The 20,000-nt window shown below is 39.0% G+C and overlaps 1 protein-coding gene across 1 annotated transcript in view; it reads left to right on the forward strand.

Annotated features, from left to right (window-relative positions):
- The first annotated feature begins 1,051 nt into the window (after positions 1-1,051).
- Positions 1,052-20,000, forward strand: part of LOC138027671 (prominin-1-like) — a 57,048-nt gene continuing 38,099 nt past the window's right edge. The window contains exons 1-8 of the mRNA XM_068875237.1: positions 1,052-1,381; positions 7,975-8,039; positions 8,691-8,899; positions 9,883-10,003; positions 11,696-11,762; positions 12,440-12,523; positions 15,636-15,850; positions 16,371-16,445. Of these exons, the coding sequence (XP_068731338.1) occupies positions 1,183-1,381; positions 7,975-8,039; positions 8,691-8,899; positions 9,883-10,003; positions 11,696-11,762; positions 12,440-12,523; positions 15,636-15,850; positions 16,371-16,445 (1,035 nt within the window). The 5' untranslated portion in view covers positions 1,052-1,182. The remainder of the gene's footprint in view (positions 1,382-7,974; positions 8,040-8,690; positions 8,900-9,882; positions 10,004-11,695; positions 11,763-12,439; positions 12,524-15,635; positions 15,851-16,370; positions 16,446-20,000) is intronic.

The raw sequence follows: 20,000 nt of genomic DNA on the forward strand, positions 1-20,000 counted from the left end.
CCTAAAGTAATATGGCTGCAGCCCAAAAACCTAAGAAGACCCAATAAAATTATAGGTTTTAAAGACGTGCAAAGTGAACGGAATCAGTGCCGGAAATATCGGCGGTCAATACTGTGATGATACGCATGCCACGTACTGAGCATTTTAAATGCGTAGAAATAAAAGCTGGGAAATGTGGTACATTTTTATCCAGTTAGGAGTAAAAACTTAAATCGTCAACTATCCAAGGGTTCTAGAGGGTCCAACTTTGTCGGAGACTTGTAAATTTGTGATCGATCGTTAAAGGATCATTAATTTTACAAGTTTATAAACAAAGGTCTCAAAACCAATTTTTTTTGTCCTTGAGAATTTTTTTCAGAAGTAGGTGAAGCCCCGGGTGAAGCATCCTCGGAGACCCAGGGGCAGATCTCGGAGGCAAGGGAAAGTCTAAACCGGCAAAAGAAAATAGCGACGGTTTGCCGGTTTAGACTTCCCCTTCCCTCAGCGATCTGCCCCTGGGTCTCCAAGGATGTAGGAGAAGTTGACCATTGCTTTGTACCCAGAAAACCATTAGAATTCTCAATATTCTCTGGAGTACTGTTTGACACGTCAGAAAGGAGACGTGATCAACTTCCGGTGCTTGTTTTGACTTGACTTTAATTTACACACTGGTATTTTCAGTAGACGTGACACTCTTAGACAGGAGAGGGGCAGGAAAGTACGTGAACACTACCTAGCTTTCTACTTGTTACTGCTCCATGCCTCTTGACTCTTTCTGCGTGTTTTTTTTAGATTGCTTCTAATTTTCTTTTCGTTTGTTTTTATTTTACCTCGACTGACTGACCCAAAACGTATCGACAGCAAACAAAGAAAAATAGCGAACGGCCTGACTAGCAAATTAATTTCAGCCTTGCATAATAAGGAACGTTTAAAGGAAAATTTTACAAAACTTTGCATTCACTTGAAATATTGCTTATGACAATATCAAACTATTTTAAGTGCTTTTCAAAGAACGAAAAAATGTTACGTGACAGTCTCGTTTTCGCGTGACGTCATTCAGTCAGTCCAAAACCCGAAGTTCACCTGAAGGAATCATCGGGTCAGGCATCGGTATCGGTTATTTCTCTTCGAATCAGTCTTAACTCTTTGACTCACTGATGATTAGTGCGACCGATCGAAAATTTCCAGGTGCCTTTTCTTGAGATGAAGATTGTCCTTTCACTTTGTTTTTTTGTGTTACTACAAAATACAGACTCAGGTGCTCGCTCGAACGAAGAACAGAATTTTCCCGAGGGAAAACCGTACAATCTTCAGGGAAGCGAAGATGACAAATGGAGTTTAAACGGCCTTTCAAATGTCGCTGATAGCATAGCGCTGTTGCTACGAGAGGATCCTCCATATGGTTAGTATTTTGTATTGAGCTTCTGTTCAAAAGAAACAGGCTGGTCACTTGGGAATAGCTCATGTTGCATAGCAATATTGGAGACAAACGATGCGATAATTCTTGTACTCCATTACGATGATCCACCAAAATCGTATTTCACGGCTCAGCATAATGTCAAGTAATGTAGAAAATTTCTGGATGTTATTTGGATCGATAGATTGAACGGGTTTGTCTGATGTTTCTCTTATTATTACCGATTGTTATTGAACCAAGAGTCACCTGTTGCGGTCTGTTTTCTATAGCGCGTTTTCGATAATTCATTCCTCTCATTTTTGGTGAAGATGACATTATTTTCCACCCGAAACGTTGAAGAAATGTTTACTTTGTTTGCCGATAATAGACCTAATCGGCTAACTCGATGTTGTACCCAATTCAAACCCTTTGGGAATAAAACGTCTTGTTCCAGGTATTTCCATATCATTTAAATATGAATGCTACATTATCATGCAAATACAATACACAAAGAATCTTAATCCCGGGAGATTTGAATTGGGTACAACATTGAGTTAGCCGATTAGGTCTATGAAAGAACCACCAGCAGCCCAACATAGCAGGACTTTTCATTGCAACTTACATAACAGGTCAGTATAAAACGTGGACTGTGGACCGGGTGTCATGAAACGCGGACTACGTAGGTATGAAACAAGGACTGAGTATTGATCAACAAGAAACTATTTCAAAAAAGGAAACACTGTTTCGTTTCCGGAATGGTAAGGGCAGGAGAAAAGATAAAATACTGTAGTGTACTAACGGTAGCCAATTAGCCACTGGCTAGTAAAATTTCAGTTTTGGCTAGTAGAATTTGAACTTCCACTAGCCATTGGGGCTAGTAAATGTTGTGAAGCTGTGGAGTTTGGACGAAAACAAAAAGGCATGGATAAGGTAAAAGGAGAGAATAGAAACTAACAACAGAAACTGTGGAATTTACTGCCTTACAGAATGGTAAGTTAAAAAAAAAAAAAAAACTGAAGAGGAAACCAACGCAGTTTACAGTTTTCCCACGCCACGTTACGAACGATTAATCACGTGCGGAACTTCTCGGCTGCTGTTTCCATAGACTTAACTAATTGGAGTGTAATGTGACGAGCTAGGTTTCTACCCTATATGAACCATGTGAGCGTTAGAGCTACAAATGGGAATGGGCCCACACAAGGACAGAAAAACTCTGACCAGGGTGAGAAATAGGCCTTATCACGGTTTTCGACGCCATCTTGACGGGTAGGCAAAGCGGTCAGAAATTACAGTGTTTGTATGGGAATCCGATAGCAAATAACTTCTTCCAAAATTGAATTTTACACAATTTGTGAATCAAAACGTTAAAATACTAGGTAGAAGATGGTACTCACCAAGTTTGAAGGATGTAGCTTTCCTATAAGTCGCTGAGCTCTTTTTTTTAATTTTCCCTACATTAGTCTTAAATTTTTTTCCCGCGAACTGCGTCTAGACGTTTGTCTACCCAGCCAAATTTACAGACAAATGTGTGGAAAATTCAAAAACTTAACTGAGCGTCTTCTAGCCAAGCTACATACTTCAAACTTGGTGAATACAATCTTCTACCTAGTATTTTAACGTTGCGATTCAGAAATTGTAAAAAAATTCAATTTTGGAAGAAGTTATTTGCTATCGGATTCCCATACAAACACTGTAATTTCTGACCGCTTTGCCTACCCGTCAAGATGGCGTCGAAAACCGTGATAAGGCCTATGCTGCAGCCATTGCTGTTTCCATATGCGCGTTTTCACATGCGCGTAACTCCGTTGCAAACAATCGCAAGCACTTTCCGAGGGCTTGATCACAAACAGTTTGCGTAAATGGAAACACCTTTTACCGTTCATCCCCGACCAATCGATGATTGCAAACAAGACCACGAGTAGCAATGCAAAAGCGAGGAGACAATGATATGGAAACAATCGTAAACTGTTTCTGATTGTTTGCGATCAATCGACGATATTTTTGTGTACGTGATACGTTTCGACGAATTAGAGGCAAGTATATGTAATGAAAATGGCGTCCGAGAACGATTGTGGCAATGAGGATACTCCAAAAAAACAGTTTGAATGTAATGAATATCGTAAGGGAATACCCCGCCAAATATACCTGTCGTAAAGTTCTTGATCACAAAGAACCAGTTCCTTCAGTAATTTGACACTGGCTATGCTGCAGCCATTGCTGCTCCTCGAAAATGTATCGGACCCAGAATCGGTGACGTCTCTTAAATTGACACTTCCTCTCTGCCTTCTTCTTCGCAACAACTCCAACATAAGAAGAAGTTGAACACGACGCCCATTTCTTACGATGCCAAGAGATCATGTTGCGTAACTTAGCGGCAATCACGCATACGGAAAACAGGATCCCAAACATAAACGCAAAAAGTGACAGTTTTTGCGATCGAGCCAACGCAAACTGTTTGCGACTGTTTGCGACGTTGTTAGTACGTGTATCTGGAAAGAGGCCACGTACTTGTTTGGAAATTGAATCCAAATATAATTTATTTCAAATTAAAAAAAGAAAGAGATAATACGGAGCGACTTATCTCGTTTATTAGGAAAGGTGAATCTCACATAAAAAGAGAGAAAACTTGCTCGCGAGCACTGTGGCCGCAGAATATTAATTGACTCCGAAAACCATTCAAGCATGAAACGCACGGATTGCTGTTTGAAAATATTAAAAAGAAAATCTTATGTGAGGGCAAGTCTGTCCTTTCGATTTTCCTTTAAATCTAATTTAAGATATTATTTTCCCTCATTCCGCTGCTTTCGTGCTTCATCATGCCATAGTTAGTACTACTATGTTCATGCGTAGAATGGCGCTTTCAGGTTAAAATTTCAATCGCAAATAGCTCTAATCAAAGGAACAGCCTTTCCACAGACTCCCAAACGAGCAGTTTAATTTTACGTACAGTTTATTTCTTAATTTACTTTATTCCACGTTTTCCATTCTCCAGTGCATTTGTGAGTTGCAAAGTTTTGGCAACGGTTCTGTGAGAATTGGCCTCAAGGCCACGAAAACTTTGCCTTCGTGAGAAAATACGGGAAGCCGTACACTCCAGCATATTTGCGCCACTGTTGCGAGGACGAATATGAGAATATGAGAATATTTACTAAAAGCGCGAGTTGTGTTTGAAACTGCGCACGACGAGACTGGCTATTTGGCTAGTGAAATCAGACCTGATACTAGCCACTAGGCTAGTGTCGAGCTAGTGAGCTAAAAGGTTAGTCTCGAGCCCTGTCCCTTTGCTGACGCTTTTACTTCGGTAGCCATCTTGATTATTACGACGACACAAGTTTGCTTCAAAAGAAGGGAAACATGAAACGATTTTAATTGCAATGAACTCGTGCATTAAAGTTTCCCATGAAAGATGCATCAGATTCTGGATGCACCAATCAGACTGTAAGCGTGGTACAAGCTTCCACGCAGTGAACTTATAAGTGTGCCGCACGCACGGGGCATGAAGGAAAAGCAAGTCACAGTTCACAGCAATACTGGGAAACCTAAAACTATCACAGGGACTAACCTTAAGCCTAAACAGTGCCTTTAGTTGTAATTAGAGTTACGGTTAGCATTATTAAAGGGATAGGTTGTTTCAAGAGTAGTAAAACAGGGATCTCTGAACGGTAACCTACGAGTGTATTAAAGTTCGATTGTACGTGCTGGGCGCGGCATGTGTATATAATTACGTATGATTGTTGTCTAAATAGTCAGCCAGAATTCAAAATAAATATCATTTACAAGGTGTGAATTAGCAACTTGACACGTTACCAGAGGTTTACAGTGGGTCGGAGTTCAAGACAAGCTGCGAGTGACATATCATGGGATAAAATGGCAGAAAAAAAAAACAAGACGAAGAGATAGAAAGAGGAAAGCTGGGACGAAAACCAGTAACGGTGTGGGCGATGTAGGGAAAGAAGGGAGAGAGAGAGGGAGGGAGAAATGAGATCCATTTTTATTCATCCCGTAAGTACAAATTAGCCATGTATACATTTTCTTGAGTAGACGTATTGTTCTACAAAACAATAGCGCAAATGAATAATTAATTTATTTTGCATGCATAATGAAGTAGGGACCTGTACGGAAATCATTCCAAATTTGGTTTATCAAACGTGTTGCTAAAGGTCGAATTACCACCGTTAACGATTTGGAAAGCTGACGTTTCGAGCGTTGGCCCTTCGTCAGAGCGAATAGATGAATTGTGGGTGTTGTTAGTTTTTATGCGGGTGTTGAGGAGCTTTGCCAGTGGTGAAAATGTGAATAAATTAATGGATGAGAGGCGTTCATTGATTCCGTGAGGATAGAGTGTACCTAGTTGAAAGATAAGTTTTTGTTCCAGATTCTAGCGAATTTCTGAGTTCCCGTGGTGTAAGGATAGGCCGCATATTGTCATGTTGTGGTGGGAGTGATAAGGAAGATTAAAATGACGCGCAACTGGTTTTGATGTATCTGTGTCGTTTTTTTCTGCATCTGGTAGGTGTTCGCGAAAGGGGTTCGCCAATCTTCTCCCTGTTTCGCCTACGTAGGTCTTCTTACATAGTGTGCAGGTTATGCAATAGGTCCATGTAAATTAAGTGGTCAGTGATTTTAACGGATCGATTCGGTCCTGAGATCTTATTCATGTTAGAAATAAAAGGACAAGTTTTGAATCGTGAGCGTGTACATTTGAAAATTCCCGGGTGTCTTACCTCTAGGATCTGATACAAAATACAACATTAAAGCGTTTTGCAATTTTAGCCGTTGAGCCGTTGATCGTCGATTTGAGCAGCCTAAAAAAATCATCACAATTCAACGCTATGGAATACACTGTCAACTGTGATTATAGCTTCCGTTGTGGCCAGGATCGGCCCGGATCAGCTTGGATCGGATCGGCCCGGCCTGGATTGGATTGGATCGAATCGGATCGGATTGACAAAACTCGAACCGGATCAATAACAAAATTCCCACCAAACGTAGATGGTCACCTGACAACGTGCTGAAGAGAGGAGACGTCAAATTCTGTGGCTTTCTCTCTTGTGTAGTCATCTCCGATTTATTGAGACTCATCGAAAAGTGTTTTTTTTCCAGAGGTGATTACAGATTCCAAAGCGGCATCATATATGATACGATGGGATGAATTGTCGTCAATGAGCGAGTGCGTACGCATTGAACAGTCATCCTCTTCAAACATGAAAACTGACAACAATTCTCGCATCGGGGAACATTGAGGGTCTCAGGGAAACAAAACTCACTGTCTCCCTTGGGGCCAGTCATTAAGTGCTTATTGTATTGCCATCCAACATGGCCACTGCGTCACATGGGTGCAAACCAAGAATTCGGTTTTCTGCTCTAGCCGTTACTTAATAATTAATTTTATTCAGAAATGTTAATTAAAGGCCTAAACAATATGATTTGATTTAATCATTAAATCAAATCGTATTCTTTTGGCCTTTATACATTTCTGGAAAAAAGGGTGTCTCAATAATGAAGACCCTTAAAGACTCCTGAGACCCTTAAAGACCCCGAAAACTCTGAAACAAATGAAGTACAACAAAACCGTCATTTTTGGAAATGTAAATTTAACAATACCTGCAAATAAGGTAATTGTGTGGTTTTATTTATACGTGCCAAATGAAACAGACTGCAGGTTTAGGGAAACAAATTAGTTGTCCAAATGGCCAGGAGCTGGATCATAGAATAACTTGCATGTTTTTAGCACTTAAATAGCTGTTTCAAATGGTACTACTATAAACATGCATTCATTTTAATTGGGTAGTGCCAGAAAACTATGTTAAAAATTTAAATGCCTTTGAAAGGCAATGTTCTGGTGGTGGTGTTTAAGCTGTGGGGCAGCTGTTTTTTTTCCATTAAATGGCAAATTACCAGACTAACTATAGTTTAGTAATTTCAAAACCTTGACCCATGGACTGACAGTTCTTCTATATAAGACATAGCATAGAAATCCACATAAGAGGATTTATTGGGAAAGGGAATTACCAGATGAACTAGTTTAGTAATTTCAAAACCTTGACCCACTGACGGTTCTGCTATTATAGCATAGCATTATAGAAATAGGATGGCCCTGTGGTAATGCTTTTGCCTCCCACCTCTGTGGACCTGGGAATGTATTCTGAGTTCATATGTAGGCTGAGTTGCAGTTGATCTCAATCTTTAATTCTGAGGGTTTTTCTCTGGGCACTCCGGTTTTCCTCCCTCAGCAAAATTGACTCCCAGCTAATATACCATCTGGCTGTGGTGCTGTGCTGTGAGGTCATGCGTTGATCATGTTCAGGGGCCGAGCACCTATATGGGCTGCACAGCTCCTTCTGTTTGACCTCCTTGAGCTGGGCCTTGGCAATTCAGTCAAGAAAGGGTGATTAGCAAGCCAGCTATTATAACAGAAAACAAGTATGTAGTGATCGAGAGCAGACATTTTCTGCATGGAGAGTCATGCAGTCAGGTGCGGCTAACTGGAGAGGAGGATGTTCCACGCCAAATATTCTCTAGGGATAAAAGTTAATGACTACCAGTAGAACATTAGTCTAAGATGTACTGTAATTGTCAACTGGTTTTTGATGATACAGATATCATTGGAGATTTTATGAGTCAAGCATTTGGCACGGGTGGAAAGTCTCCAACTGCCTCTGAGGTATTCAGTTCAATTTAATTTTAATAAATGTGATAATAATTCTGTATGCTCATCATGTTGTTTGACATTCAGTCTTCATAAAATCATGATCTGAATTGTAAGATTTCCCTGTAAATTATTGAGTAATGCAGTTAGAATTTCAAGAGAGGATATTATTTTCAATGGGTGCTGTGCAATTGTTCTTAATTTTTGGACAGTTTGCTAGCTGTCTTCATTGTTTTATAGATGTTTTTCTGATCAACATAAATTCTTGGGACATTAATTATTTTCATCTAGAGCCAAAGTGGTGTGGATCTACTACAGTGTAGTAGTGTCATTTCCTGGTGTCACAAATTAGAAATGATGTGTTTATAATATTAGTAGCATCCAAAAAGGTCAAAATTATTGCTTGACCAAATTTTATTTTAGGAAAGCTGATCTTCACGATATTTTTACACTTTACCCTTCTTGTTAGAATTGAAATAGGTAGCAAATGCACCAGACATGTTGCATTATTAAAATCAGGCTTGCATCCACTTACGTGCATTTTCATTTATGGACGTAAGTGTTCACATATTATTAGGTAATAATATTTAATATATGTGGGTGTGTTACTGTCAACAATAAAACTAATCATTCCTGGTCCCTCATTTTCCTTTTTTTTTCCCTCAGGTTGTTGACTACGAAGTTCCATTTATAGTCCTGGGATCATTCGCTATTCTTGCGGCATTGATTATTCCCATTGTTGGTGTCGTATTCTGCAGCTGTCGTCATGCAGGACGCTGTGGGGGAAGCAGTGTGGACGATGGTGAATCTGAGTATCCAATGAAAGAACGAATTGCATACTCTGTTGGAATCCTTTTATGTGCATTTTTTCTTCTGTAAGTGCTAATTAAATTATGTCTGTATTAAACTCATTGATGGACTTAAGTTTTAGTGCTAGCCACTTTTGTGTGTCAATTTAGGAAGGAGAGGGGAGGGTTCAGGAGTCAGTGGAACTTAACATGCTACTTCTGCATCCACGCAAAATAAAGCAACTGTCCCCTTTCACCCATTAATTAAACTCGATCCTAGGAGTGAGACTTAATACAGGGGCTGGACAATTAATCTGCGAGCCAGCGAGCCATGCGAGCTATGCAAATTTCGCATTTAATTCTAAGCACCCATTTCAAATAGCGCTGGTAAACAGTTATTAGGTCTATTGTAATCATGCACCCATATTAAAACAGTTAGCATTCAATATTAAACTGTGTGACTCGCATGGCTTACCATGTTCACTCGCGTGACTCACAGCCATGGCTCGCATGACTTGCAGTAATGCTTTGCATGGCTCACAACCATGGCTCGCACATTATCCTTACTCCTTAATACACCTTGTTCCAAAATTAAAATGGCCGGCATTTTAGTATTCTTTTGTTTCCATGCAAATTGGCCCTTATAGCCTTGCTTTCAAACGTAAAATTAAAAAAAAATTTAACCTTGGACGAGGCCATAACGGCCAATTTGCATGGAAACAAAAGAATACTAAAATGGCGGTCATTTTGGAATAATGTGTATAGATTGTGCGACAGTTTACTTGTCAATGGGTAAGACTTAAGTTATATATAATTGTTTAAGCGTTGCCAGTTTGACACTTTTAATTGACTTGTTAAATTTAATTGACTTCTTAAATACAATTGCAATAAAACAATAATAATTATAATAATAATAATAATAATAATAATAAATGATAATAAACAATAAATAATACTAAATAATAATAATAAATAATAAATAAATAATAATAAATAATAAATAATAATAATAATAATAATAATAATAATAATAATATAATTATTATTTATTATTATTGCTCATTTCTCAGGCTTGCAGCTGGATTCATTTTTACCTCAAGTGTTAAGATGAGTGACAGCATTCCTCATACAAGAGTTATTTGGAAAGAATCATTTAGTGATATTCAGATTTTCAAAGAAAACTTTTTTCAGGTAATTTGCAAAAATTTTGTTCTACTATGATCAAAAAATTCACTTCACTTTTTCCTTCAGGCTTTGAGGCATGTTTGCTTGAAACCTGACTGGCCAAACCAAATTTTGAGCTCCGAATTATATCCAAAGGCCGTTTGCTTTGATTGCAAGTTTTGGATTTCATGGTCCACCATTACCCATGTTCAAGACTGACTGATTGGACCTCAGAGGGTTGGATCAAGGATAAGATGACGTCAAAGACTCACTAGCTTAAAATTGCAGGTGTAAATGCAGCTTATTGTGCATGCAAAACATGAGTTTAAAAGTCTGATAGCTCCTCGAAACACTCATGTTGCATATTAATTTAGGTGCGTGCACAAGCATTGCATTTTTAAACTAGTAAGTCTTTGACGTCATCTTATCCTCGATCCAACTCTCTCAAGACTTTTAAAGTTAGTAATGGCGAACCATTAAATAGGAAAATTCCAGTCAAAATAAACAGATGTCTCTTTGACATGAAGATATACAACGTCGGTCACTTAGTGTTCAGTTAACACAGTTTTGAAATACAAAGAAAAAGGAGAATTGATTTTTGGTCATAGTAGCACTTTAAGGGATTATATTCAGTTTGGTAGATTAATTCAACCTTTAGAACCATGCACCAGTTACAGGAACATTTTAAGGATGCAAGTCACTTTAAATTTGAACACTTTCTTAGTTTTCTTTTTTCACTTTGTAAACGGCGGTTTGGGAAGACTCAGAGTTTACCTGGCCTTGATTTTATCGATTCGCTAGTTTGTTAACAGTATACATACTCTCTTTGTGTAAGTGTGAAACAACATCATAAACAGAGAATCATTGCAGTCCATGTGAGGGAAGTAATCAAGCAGTATTTTTTGGGTGGAGTATAGGGTTGGTGTAGTGGTGAAAGTACTCACCTTCCACCAATGTCGCCCAGGTTTGATTCCTGGACTCGGTGTCATGTGGGTTGAGTTTGTTGGTTCTCTATTCTCTGGTTCCATAGGTTTTTTTCTATGTGTACGTGGTTTTCCCCCCTCTTGTAAAAAGCCAACATTTGATTTGATGTTGAGTTAATAATTTAATTTGATTTCAATGTCCCCAACTTAGTCTAAGTGTCTGACATCATCATGAACAACGACAGGAGGACAGGCAAGAATCAGGGAACTAGTGAGAGCAATAATGCAGCTGGGATGTTCTCTGGGTAGTAAATTTAATTTGTTGTAGTCATGTTTTGACATGCCATTGTTACTGTATCTACTGTATATTAAATTCGATGACCAATAATATTGTTATTATTATTATTATTATTATTATATTATTATTATTATTATTATAAAAGTGACGACACATTTGAAATTAAAGACATGTTTCGGTCGTGCAACGACCATCTTCAGTTGAAAGTAGAATTAATTTGAAGTTACATTTGAATTTATAATATGCTAAACAAAGATAAATAACAACGTGAAATAAATTGGGAATCTAACAAAATAGCCAAAGGTAACAAAAAAGAGTGTACAATGGAACATGTTGATTAGAACGAGAGAGTTAAATTAACGTGATATAATTGCTTATTTAAAGAAGGTTGCTCCCAGGAAATATGTAAGGCCTTATTACTATTACTATTATGTCATACTGATTCTGTATTTGAAAATATTGACCATGTTGTTAGTAATCTGTAATTCTACTTTCCAGGAACTTGACTATATTTTACTTCATGAGGCCATCCCTAGGTTAGGCGAACTAATAAATTATGTCATTGGTGAGTCATCAGTTTTTTTATTTTCCCACAAAATCACATTTCAGTTTGGTGTATTAGTAGTATGGTCTCAACTCACATAATTTATCAGCTAATGTGCATTTTTTGCATTTTGTATATCATGGCCAGGGTCCTTTTATGGGCTAATATCAAAAGACAAACAAATAGATTTGTCCAGATTGATGTAGTATACATTGTCATGGTACTGAAAAGAAAGGGATAAATAAAAGGTGTAAACTGCAGGTTGCAGGTTGGAGTTGCAGGTCACTGTTTCACTGTAGCTGAAACAATCTAAAATAGTTTTCGTTTTCGATCGAGTACAGAGTATTTATAAGCTCAATGTCAAGCATTTTTCACAAGGATAGCAGATTGTTTGGTTTTGTTTGTATCTAGTTTCGCCCTTAAGGTCTTGGAGTATAGTTTTGTGTGTAAAGTTGAGTCTAGAAAGAAATTCATAGGTTCAGTAAGTTAAGATATTGTCTTCACAGAACCCTTAACCCTTAAGCCTTTAACCCTTTTATTGGGAATTGCCCCAAATTTAGCTGCATGCAAATAGGTTAATCGGCTGTCACCTTTTCTGAAAGCTAATTAATTTGCCCATGAACCCCGTAAATACCTACAAGTACCTGAATAGACATAATTTGTATATGAGACTGAACTAAATTTTGATAATATTCCAGCAATAAGCGTGCAAATAATTGAGCCTATATTCAAGGAACCCTCCTTTGAGGAACTTTTTCATGCTGTACTGGAAACATATAAAGGTGAGAAACAGATAAATTAATATTAAGATATGACAAGTTGTTTGATTAAATTATTTATTAAATTTATGCTTTCGTTTCGTTTCTGCTTAGGTAACATGATAACTGTGATATCGATTTAAGACCCTTTTTGTCCTTCTTTTCTTAGCGTGCTTTCAGTTGCTCTCTTTTACGTTTAGCATCGCGTTGTACGACTTATTGGGGAGTTTAAGATCTAGGACGCGACGATGACGAATTCCAAGTTCAAGGTTTATTAATCTTTTTTGTCATTATGTCGGTTTATCTAACTTTTAAAAGCTAGCGCAACTTTCCAGGAACTGAATTTGGAGGTGCGGTGTTAAAGCTACGACAAAAAATTGAAATCCGCTGCCTTGTGTTCACGTACGCCGCAAAACTTGAGAATTGGTCACTTCACGTTGCAGATTTGCTGAAAACGTGAAAAAATGTACAAAAACGAAAAATGCACGGGCAGAGCGTGCAAAGCTATTGTTTGATAATCAGGTACGCAAAATTTATGACGTTTTCGTTGCCGTCGCGTCGTAGATCTTAAACTCCCTAGCTTGTTGTTTTTGGTTGGCTTCAAAATTTTTGGTAGAGCACTGATTATTGATTCAAATCTAGTTCATTGCTGCAATGATCTTAAATCTTAAAATTCTTATCCTTCCACATTTCAAATACATGTCTTTTGTGTAGTCTCTTCGTATCCACATCCTCAGTATTGGGTTTACCACAAATAAAATTACCAGCTCCCAGTTAACTTAATGTTAAGGAGCTTAAGCACACGCGTTTTTGAGACGCCGACGGCAACCGGAATTGAGCTGTTTTTCCTTTTAACCTGTCTTAACTCAACCATATTTACATGACTCAGTATCTTTTTTCCATTACATATGGTAAATAAGAAAATCTGGGAGACACCACTGCCCTGGCACGCGAAATGTTCTCTTCCGGTTGCCGTCCGCGTCTCAAAAACCTCACTAGGGAGCCTAATAGTGACCTCAAGCGAGGACGACGGCGACGGCTACGAGAACGTACTGTAATAATTTTGCGATTACTCCAAGTCGCTCGGCGTGGAAAATGTGAGTCCACATTCCAACAATAAAATTGGTGAGAAAGGTGTGGATATTTAGGGAGAAAATTGAAAAGTCATCGTAAAGTTCTCACGTCCTCCACGTAAACTAAAATTCTCGGTTTTCACATGACGTCACGGCCGCCATGTTGAAGCCCCTAAACAAAGGAACGGCGGCCATGTTGGAGCCCCGACCAAATCCTCCGGGAATTCAACTCTGTTATTATGCAAACGTTTTCTTTTGTTTTCGTTGAAAAACATGGCTGTTGAACACGTGAGTAAAAACCAACAATTGGACAATGGACCTCTTTAGCTTGTACGTTTTGTTTTCCCATTTCAGACCACGTGATGTTCCCAAGGGAATTTTCCTTTTGTTTTTTCCTGAGTTATGCATACATATGCACGTGCATAAGACGACATTTGAAAGAAACTGTTCCCTAGAGTAACATCACGTGGTCTGAAATGGGAAAACAAAATGTACAAGCTGAAGAGGTCCATTCACGTTGTCAGGGCGAGGACGGCATAGAAATGTACAAAAATGTAAAACGCACGTGCAGGGCGTGAAAAGCCATTGTTTTGTGCCGTTCTCGTAGTCATCGTTGTTGTCCTTGCTCAAAGTCCCTAGTATTGACGCTTTTCTTTGTATTCTTCTTACTGTGTTCAATTATTAGCTTTTATCAAATAGACCATTTCCGAATTCTCACGGCTGGACTGGATCTAGCACGAAATGGAGGCTAATGCGGGCAAATCTTTTCAAATGCAAATTAATTTGCCCGCATTAGCTTCCATTTCATGCTTGATCCAGTCCAGCTGTGAGAATACGAAACTGGCCTATTTGATATCACCAAATTTCTGTAACCACTCAAACACCGACTGATCAATACCCTTCTGAGTTGGCAGAAGTTTCTTTGATTTATCTCTCTTGCGGGAAGAAAGGGAAACCTCTACACGGATCTCCTCGATGTCTTCCAGGGCCCGGTTCCTCGAAAGCCGATTAACTTAATCCAGGATTAGCGTAAACTTTTGTTTCACGTTTTCAATTTTTTGGTGAAAGTTTCTTTTGATTATTTTTGTTTTTCAAGATTGACGTCTTCTCATGTAAAGTTCTGCCGAAAATCTGCGTTGAACAGCATTTGGGAGTAGAGAAATTAACTGCTTGGTTAATTTTTAATCTTAGATTAGCGTTAATCGGCTTTTGAGGAACTGGGCCCAGAACTTTAGACCAACAATTAAACTCTTAACCGGTTTAAAACGCTATGACCGGTTTGAATTTTAACTTCTGCCCAATTGCGGAAGAGTGGAAAAGACGTTGCATTGACGTCACGAGGAGCATGCGTGACAGAACATCGAGGAGATCCGTACAAAGGTTTTCTTTTCTTTTCGCTAGAGAAACAGTCCTCAAGTGTTTTACTAACGTTAGGTACTTTTTGAAACCGCCGGCGCACAGTTTCCCCTTCACAATTTTTTATATTTTTTATCATTTTTTAATTTATATGTACATGCAACCACTACTGAGCTCAAATGGTTCAATTGTTCCTCTGTAGTCTTCCTCTCTGCACCTTCTTTCCCCATTTTATTTTATTTTTTTGCATTATATCTAGTAGTTATAATCTCTTCTGTTATGTTAATCTTTATTTTGCTTGTGTGTGTATGATTAGCCACCCTTCTAGCAGAGCCTTTCTTAACTCGATGAGAAAGAAATCGTGTTAAGTCTTTATTCAGTATGCGCAAGCCGTTGCTTGGAGACAGTTTTAAACCCAGGCCAAGTCTTGATCGCACCCCAATACTCCATGTTGATTTTCGTTCTGAAGGCTCGACTTTGGCCTTCGCCTTGTCAAAAATATGATGCGCGCGCTGCCTAAACTGGCTTGACCGGAGTGACTACCTCAGAAACTTGAGCTGCGGCTACTTAAAAGACTTGGCACGTTTTCTGCACAGCCCTTATTTCTCGCCCTCTGATGAGTTGTCAAGAGGCTCTGCTCGCAGGGTGATGATTAGCTCGATTGTGCAGAGAAAATGGGATAAAATTGGGATTAATTTCATCCTCAGCTATGTTGAAAATGCTGTACTTGTTTGTTGAGATGGACAAGACGGTGGCGAGTCTGGTTGTCAAGACCAATGAGATCAACAATGAGTTAAATACAGCACAGGAAAACCTTACTGCCGCTATGGAGAAATGCAAGCAAAAGGCAGGAGCTCAGACAGCTCAGTGCAACGAAATTCCCTCTGGAGGCGGGCTAGAAACTGAAGCAAACTTCACCAAGGTACAGTGGTAGGGGTAAGGTGTTGGGGGCAGAGATGGCGCAGTGGTGAGAGCACTCGCCTCCTACCAAAGTGGCTAGGGTTCGATTCTCAGATTCCGCGTCACATGTGGGTTGAGTTTGTTGGTTCTCTACTCTGATCCTAAAGGTTTTTCTCCAGGTACTCCGGCTTTCCCAACCAACCTTCGATTATCAGAATCCATGATTTGTGTGTAGAAGCCACACTCAAATCGCCCTATGTAAAGGAATACAGGTGGCCCTCGCATTCGAGATCCCGAATAGTGGATCCCGGATCCCGACTCGTGGATTCCAGATTCCAAACTCACGGATTACGCCGAAATGTATCCTGGATTCCATCAAAATTTGTGGATCCTGGATTCCATACAATAGATTCCGGATGCCATGCTCTGGATTCCGGATTCCAAAGCCTCACATTTGTTGGATTTTGGATTCCGGATTCCTTCACATCGGGCGACTCAAAACGATTAGAACTTTGGTTGACTTGCTTCTTCCCCTTTTTTAGGTTCCTAATATCACCGTTGAAGAAAACAAAATTAAAGAAGTTGCAAAGACAAATCTAACAGAAGCAGTTATAAAGGTACTCCTTTAATTTTTTTTTTATCTCGCATATATTTTCGAGAAAATCGTTTTAAACAAGAAATATTGGTGTTCAGAAGTTACAAAGTAGCAGGTGGCAGAGAGAACTGAATTGTAATGTGTTTGAAAGGAAAGCGCTTACCGGTATTTATAGTTTAGGATTTATATACCGTACATATCACAATGTCTCATGGCAGTTTACAATTCTTTCTCCAGGGTGAGATCGGACGTGAAATTGTATTATTTGTGGAGATTTTCGTTTTGCAGTATCTGAAAGTCAAATTCTTCTTTCTCTGTGACATTGATTCTAGGTGATTATTGAAAATTCTCCGTGCTGATTGGTTGCACTCAGTGAGGTGATTATTACGTGATAATCACCTAGGAGGTTTTTTCAAAATGACCGCAGGGCGTTTTATCCAGGTGATAGAAAAAGAAATTAATTATTTTAAAGAAAATGTATATTTTTCAAACAATCACCTGTGCAATTATACTAAAACAGTTATTCACCTCAGGCTTGGTGAATATTGGTGAATAATTGTTAATTACAGGGATCTTAAGCAAGAACAACGGTAACGTCAAAGAAAGCGTCACTCGAAAATGTAATTTATCTCTGTCCCAAGTATGTCGCGATTATTAATTACTTAATGACTGGCCCAAGGGAAACAGTGAGTTTTGTTTCCCCAGACCCTCAATGTTTCCCGAGGCGAAGCTAAATAGCCCCCTGAGAAGACATGTGGCTACTAGCAAAGTACTAAACCCAGAAAGATTGCAGAAAATAAAAGGGAATTGAGAAACATTGGCTTCTAGGCTGATATGTTGATCATTTTCAAGTTCCCCCATAACTTCTTTCACCACAAGTTTAAGGGTGCACTCTGAGCGTTGAGCTCATTTTCACTGTAGACCCCTCGATGGTCTTTGAAATTGACACATCTCACACAATGCTTCATATTTTCCCGCCAAAACATAACATAAACTTAAAGTCCAATCAATCAAAGTTAAACTAACAATTGTAACCACATTTTCAATTTAAATTTATATTCTTACAGATTTTCTATGTAGACTTTCGAAAAGTCCTTCGTCTCATGTAGATGCGCGCGGAACGGAGCGCGGACCCCTCCCGACTTCGTTGCTCGCTCATCCACTCGCGTACGAAAAATCACGATTCGCTCGCCAAAACATTTTACTGGGATCCTCGTGAGGTCGACTTGTGGACAGTTTAGTATTCTATGTTGCTACAGTTATTCAAATATTCTTTCATATTATATAGCACACCTATGCATCTTTCGAATGCCTATTTTAACAACAGCAATATCAAGTTCTAGCAAATAGTTGTGTATTGTATGCACTCAAACGTTATTCCCTTTTAAAAATTCAGCCGAGCTGACACTGCTAGGCAAATATAGCATTGGCATCAAACACAACAAGACCAGGGTGTACCACGTACACTACCCACATGTACGCAACGCGTACCTTTTTTTTATTATATACGCAACAAAATATCGCGTTTCTGATTGGTCACACTCCATAAATAGGTTATAGAGTGTAAAAGAGGTTATAGTGTGCAATACGGAAGTTGCTATGGAAACAAAGCGATGGAGTGATTTTGTTGGTCACTCGTGATGTTTTGAGAAGTTTCAAAACATCACTCGTGCCTATAAAATTACGAAATAAACTTGCGTTCATACCACGAACTAGTAATGACATGACTTTTCTCGTGCTATTTGGAATAAAATTGCGCTATACGTGCGGCAAGCATGCCTTTCGTTCTCTATTTTTACTCTGAAACCACTGGTACCCAATTATGTTTTAAGGATACTTTGTCCACATTGTGCGATGTGAACGAGACTGAATAATCGGGCAAAACTTATAGCAGTGCAAAATCATATTCTCTGATCCTGACCGAGGGTCACATGTTAGAAATCTGTTTTACTCTTGTAAAATGAAGGCAAAGGAAGACCAAAGTTTGTTCTTTGTATGCATCTCCCCGGCAAACTTTTTTGCAATTGAAAAAGCATTCTTTCTTGACTACATCTTCTGGGCTTGGGGTGAATTTCCTCAGGTATTACTTGTTGCGGTTAAGGAATTTCTATTTGCATACATATATATAATCGCGAGAGGGGTTTCATGGGCATTATTCGCGCGGCGGCCGTATTGGCCATTAACCCTAACCCAAATTGCCTTTGGTTGACCTCCCCGAGGATGTTTGCTCATTTTACTAACATAACCTTTGCTGCCAGCACATTGACTGATCTTGAGAACGGTTTAAATTAGAGTTAAGAAGTCCTAATGTATGGCTCATTTCCAACAAACTGAGCTTGAATGTTGCGAAGACCAAATTTATGGTTATTGGGTCAAACCAATGTTTAAATTCATTCTCAGACAATCAAGTAAACGTTGAGATTGATGCTAAATTAATCACTAAAGTTAAAGAAGCTAAATCACTAGGCGTGATAATTGACGAACACCTCTCATGGTCTAATCATATATGGGTAATCTTAGCAAGAAGATATCTTCAGCTATAGGCGCCCTTAAACGAATAAGACCATACATCTCAAAGGGTACTGCCCTCCAAATCTATCAAGCGTTGATCTTACCCCACTTTGATTATTGTAGCTCCGTTTAGGGCGATTGCAAAAAAGCTTCAAAATAGGGCTGCCAGGGCGATTACCAGGTCCAATTACGACACAGGTGCCACTTTCCTTTTAAATCTGTTAAATTGGGATGATCTAACTACTCGCCAACAAAAGCTTACAGCTATATTAATGTTTAAAACAATCAATGGACTCACCCCAGCGTACCTTAAGAAACGTACAGGCTAAACTTGAGTTGCCTTTGCCGCGCACAAATTATGGCAAGTGTGCTTTTTGTTATAGCAGAGCACTGTTATGGAATAGTTTGCCCATCAGCGTGCGACAATCACACTCCCTAGAATACTTTAAAAGGGAAATTGACCAACTTTATGGTAGGTGCCGGTCGGGCTCCCACACGGCAATCTTGTAAAACAGTGTACATTGTAGTTGTAATGAAACTTTTTATTGTAATATATACTGAAGATTTTACCGTGTATAAATAACTAAAGTAAGTAAGTAAGTAAGTAAGTAAGTAAGTAAGTAAGTAAGTAAGTAAGTAAGTAAGTAAGTAAGTAAGTAAGTAAGTTGCGTGCGTAGCTTTGTAGCTGGCGGTATTGTTGAAGAATGGGGAGGAGCGCCCTCCCCATTCTCGGCGCGGCTTCGCCGCTCGTTAATTTGCCTTTTGCACGAACAATACCACCGGCTACGCAGGCTAATCAACAATTAGACCCGTAGCCCGCAAGGGCTACGGGTCAATAGCCCATTCGACCCGTGTCCCTTGAGGGCGAAGAGTCTAATTGTTTTAGTATTACCCAACTAGTCGGGAAGAAAAGGCAATAATAAAGTTAGCAAATGCAAATTGAAGGAATAGTTATTTGGGAATAAAACGACAGAAAGCGTAACGCGTTTCGCTACTAGAGGACTATTACTAATAGTCCTCTAGTAGCGTAGCCAATAAAAATGCAGGATTGGCATTGGTCCACTAA

Source organism: Montipora capricornis, chromosome 2 (genome assembly GCF_036669925.1).
Source record: "Montipora capricornis isolate CH-2021 chromosome 2, ASM3666992v2, whole genome shotgun sequence".
In the NCBI taxonomy this organism is placed as follows: domain Eukaryota; kingdom Metazoa; phylum Cnidaria; class Anthozoa; order Scleractinia; family Acroporidae; genus Montipora; species Montipora capricornis.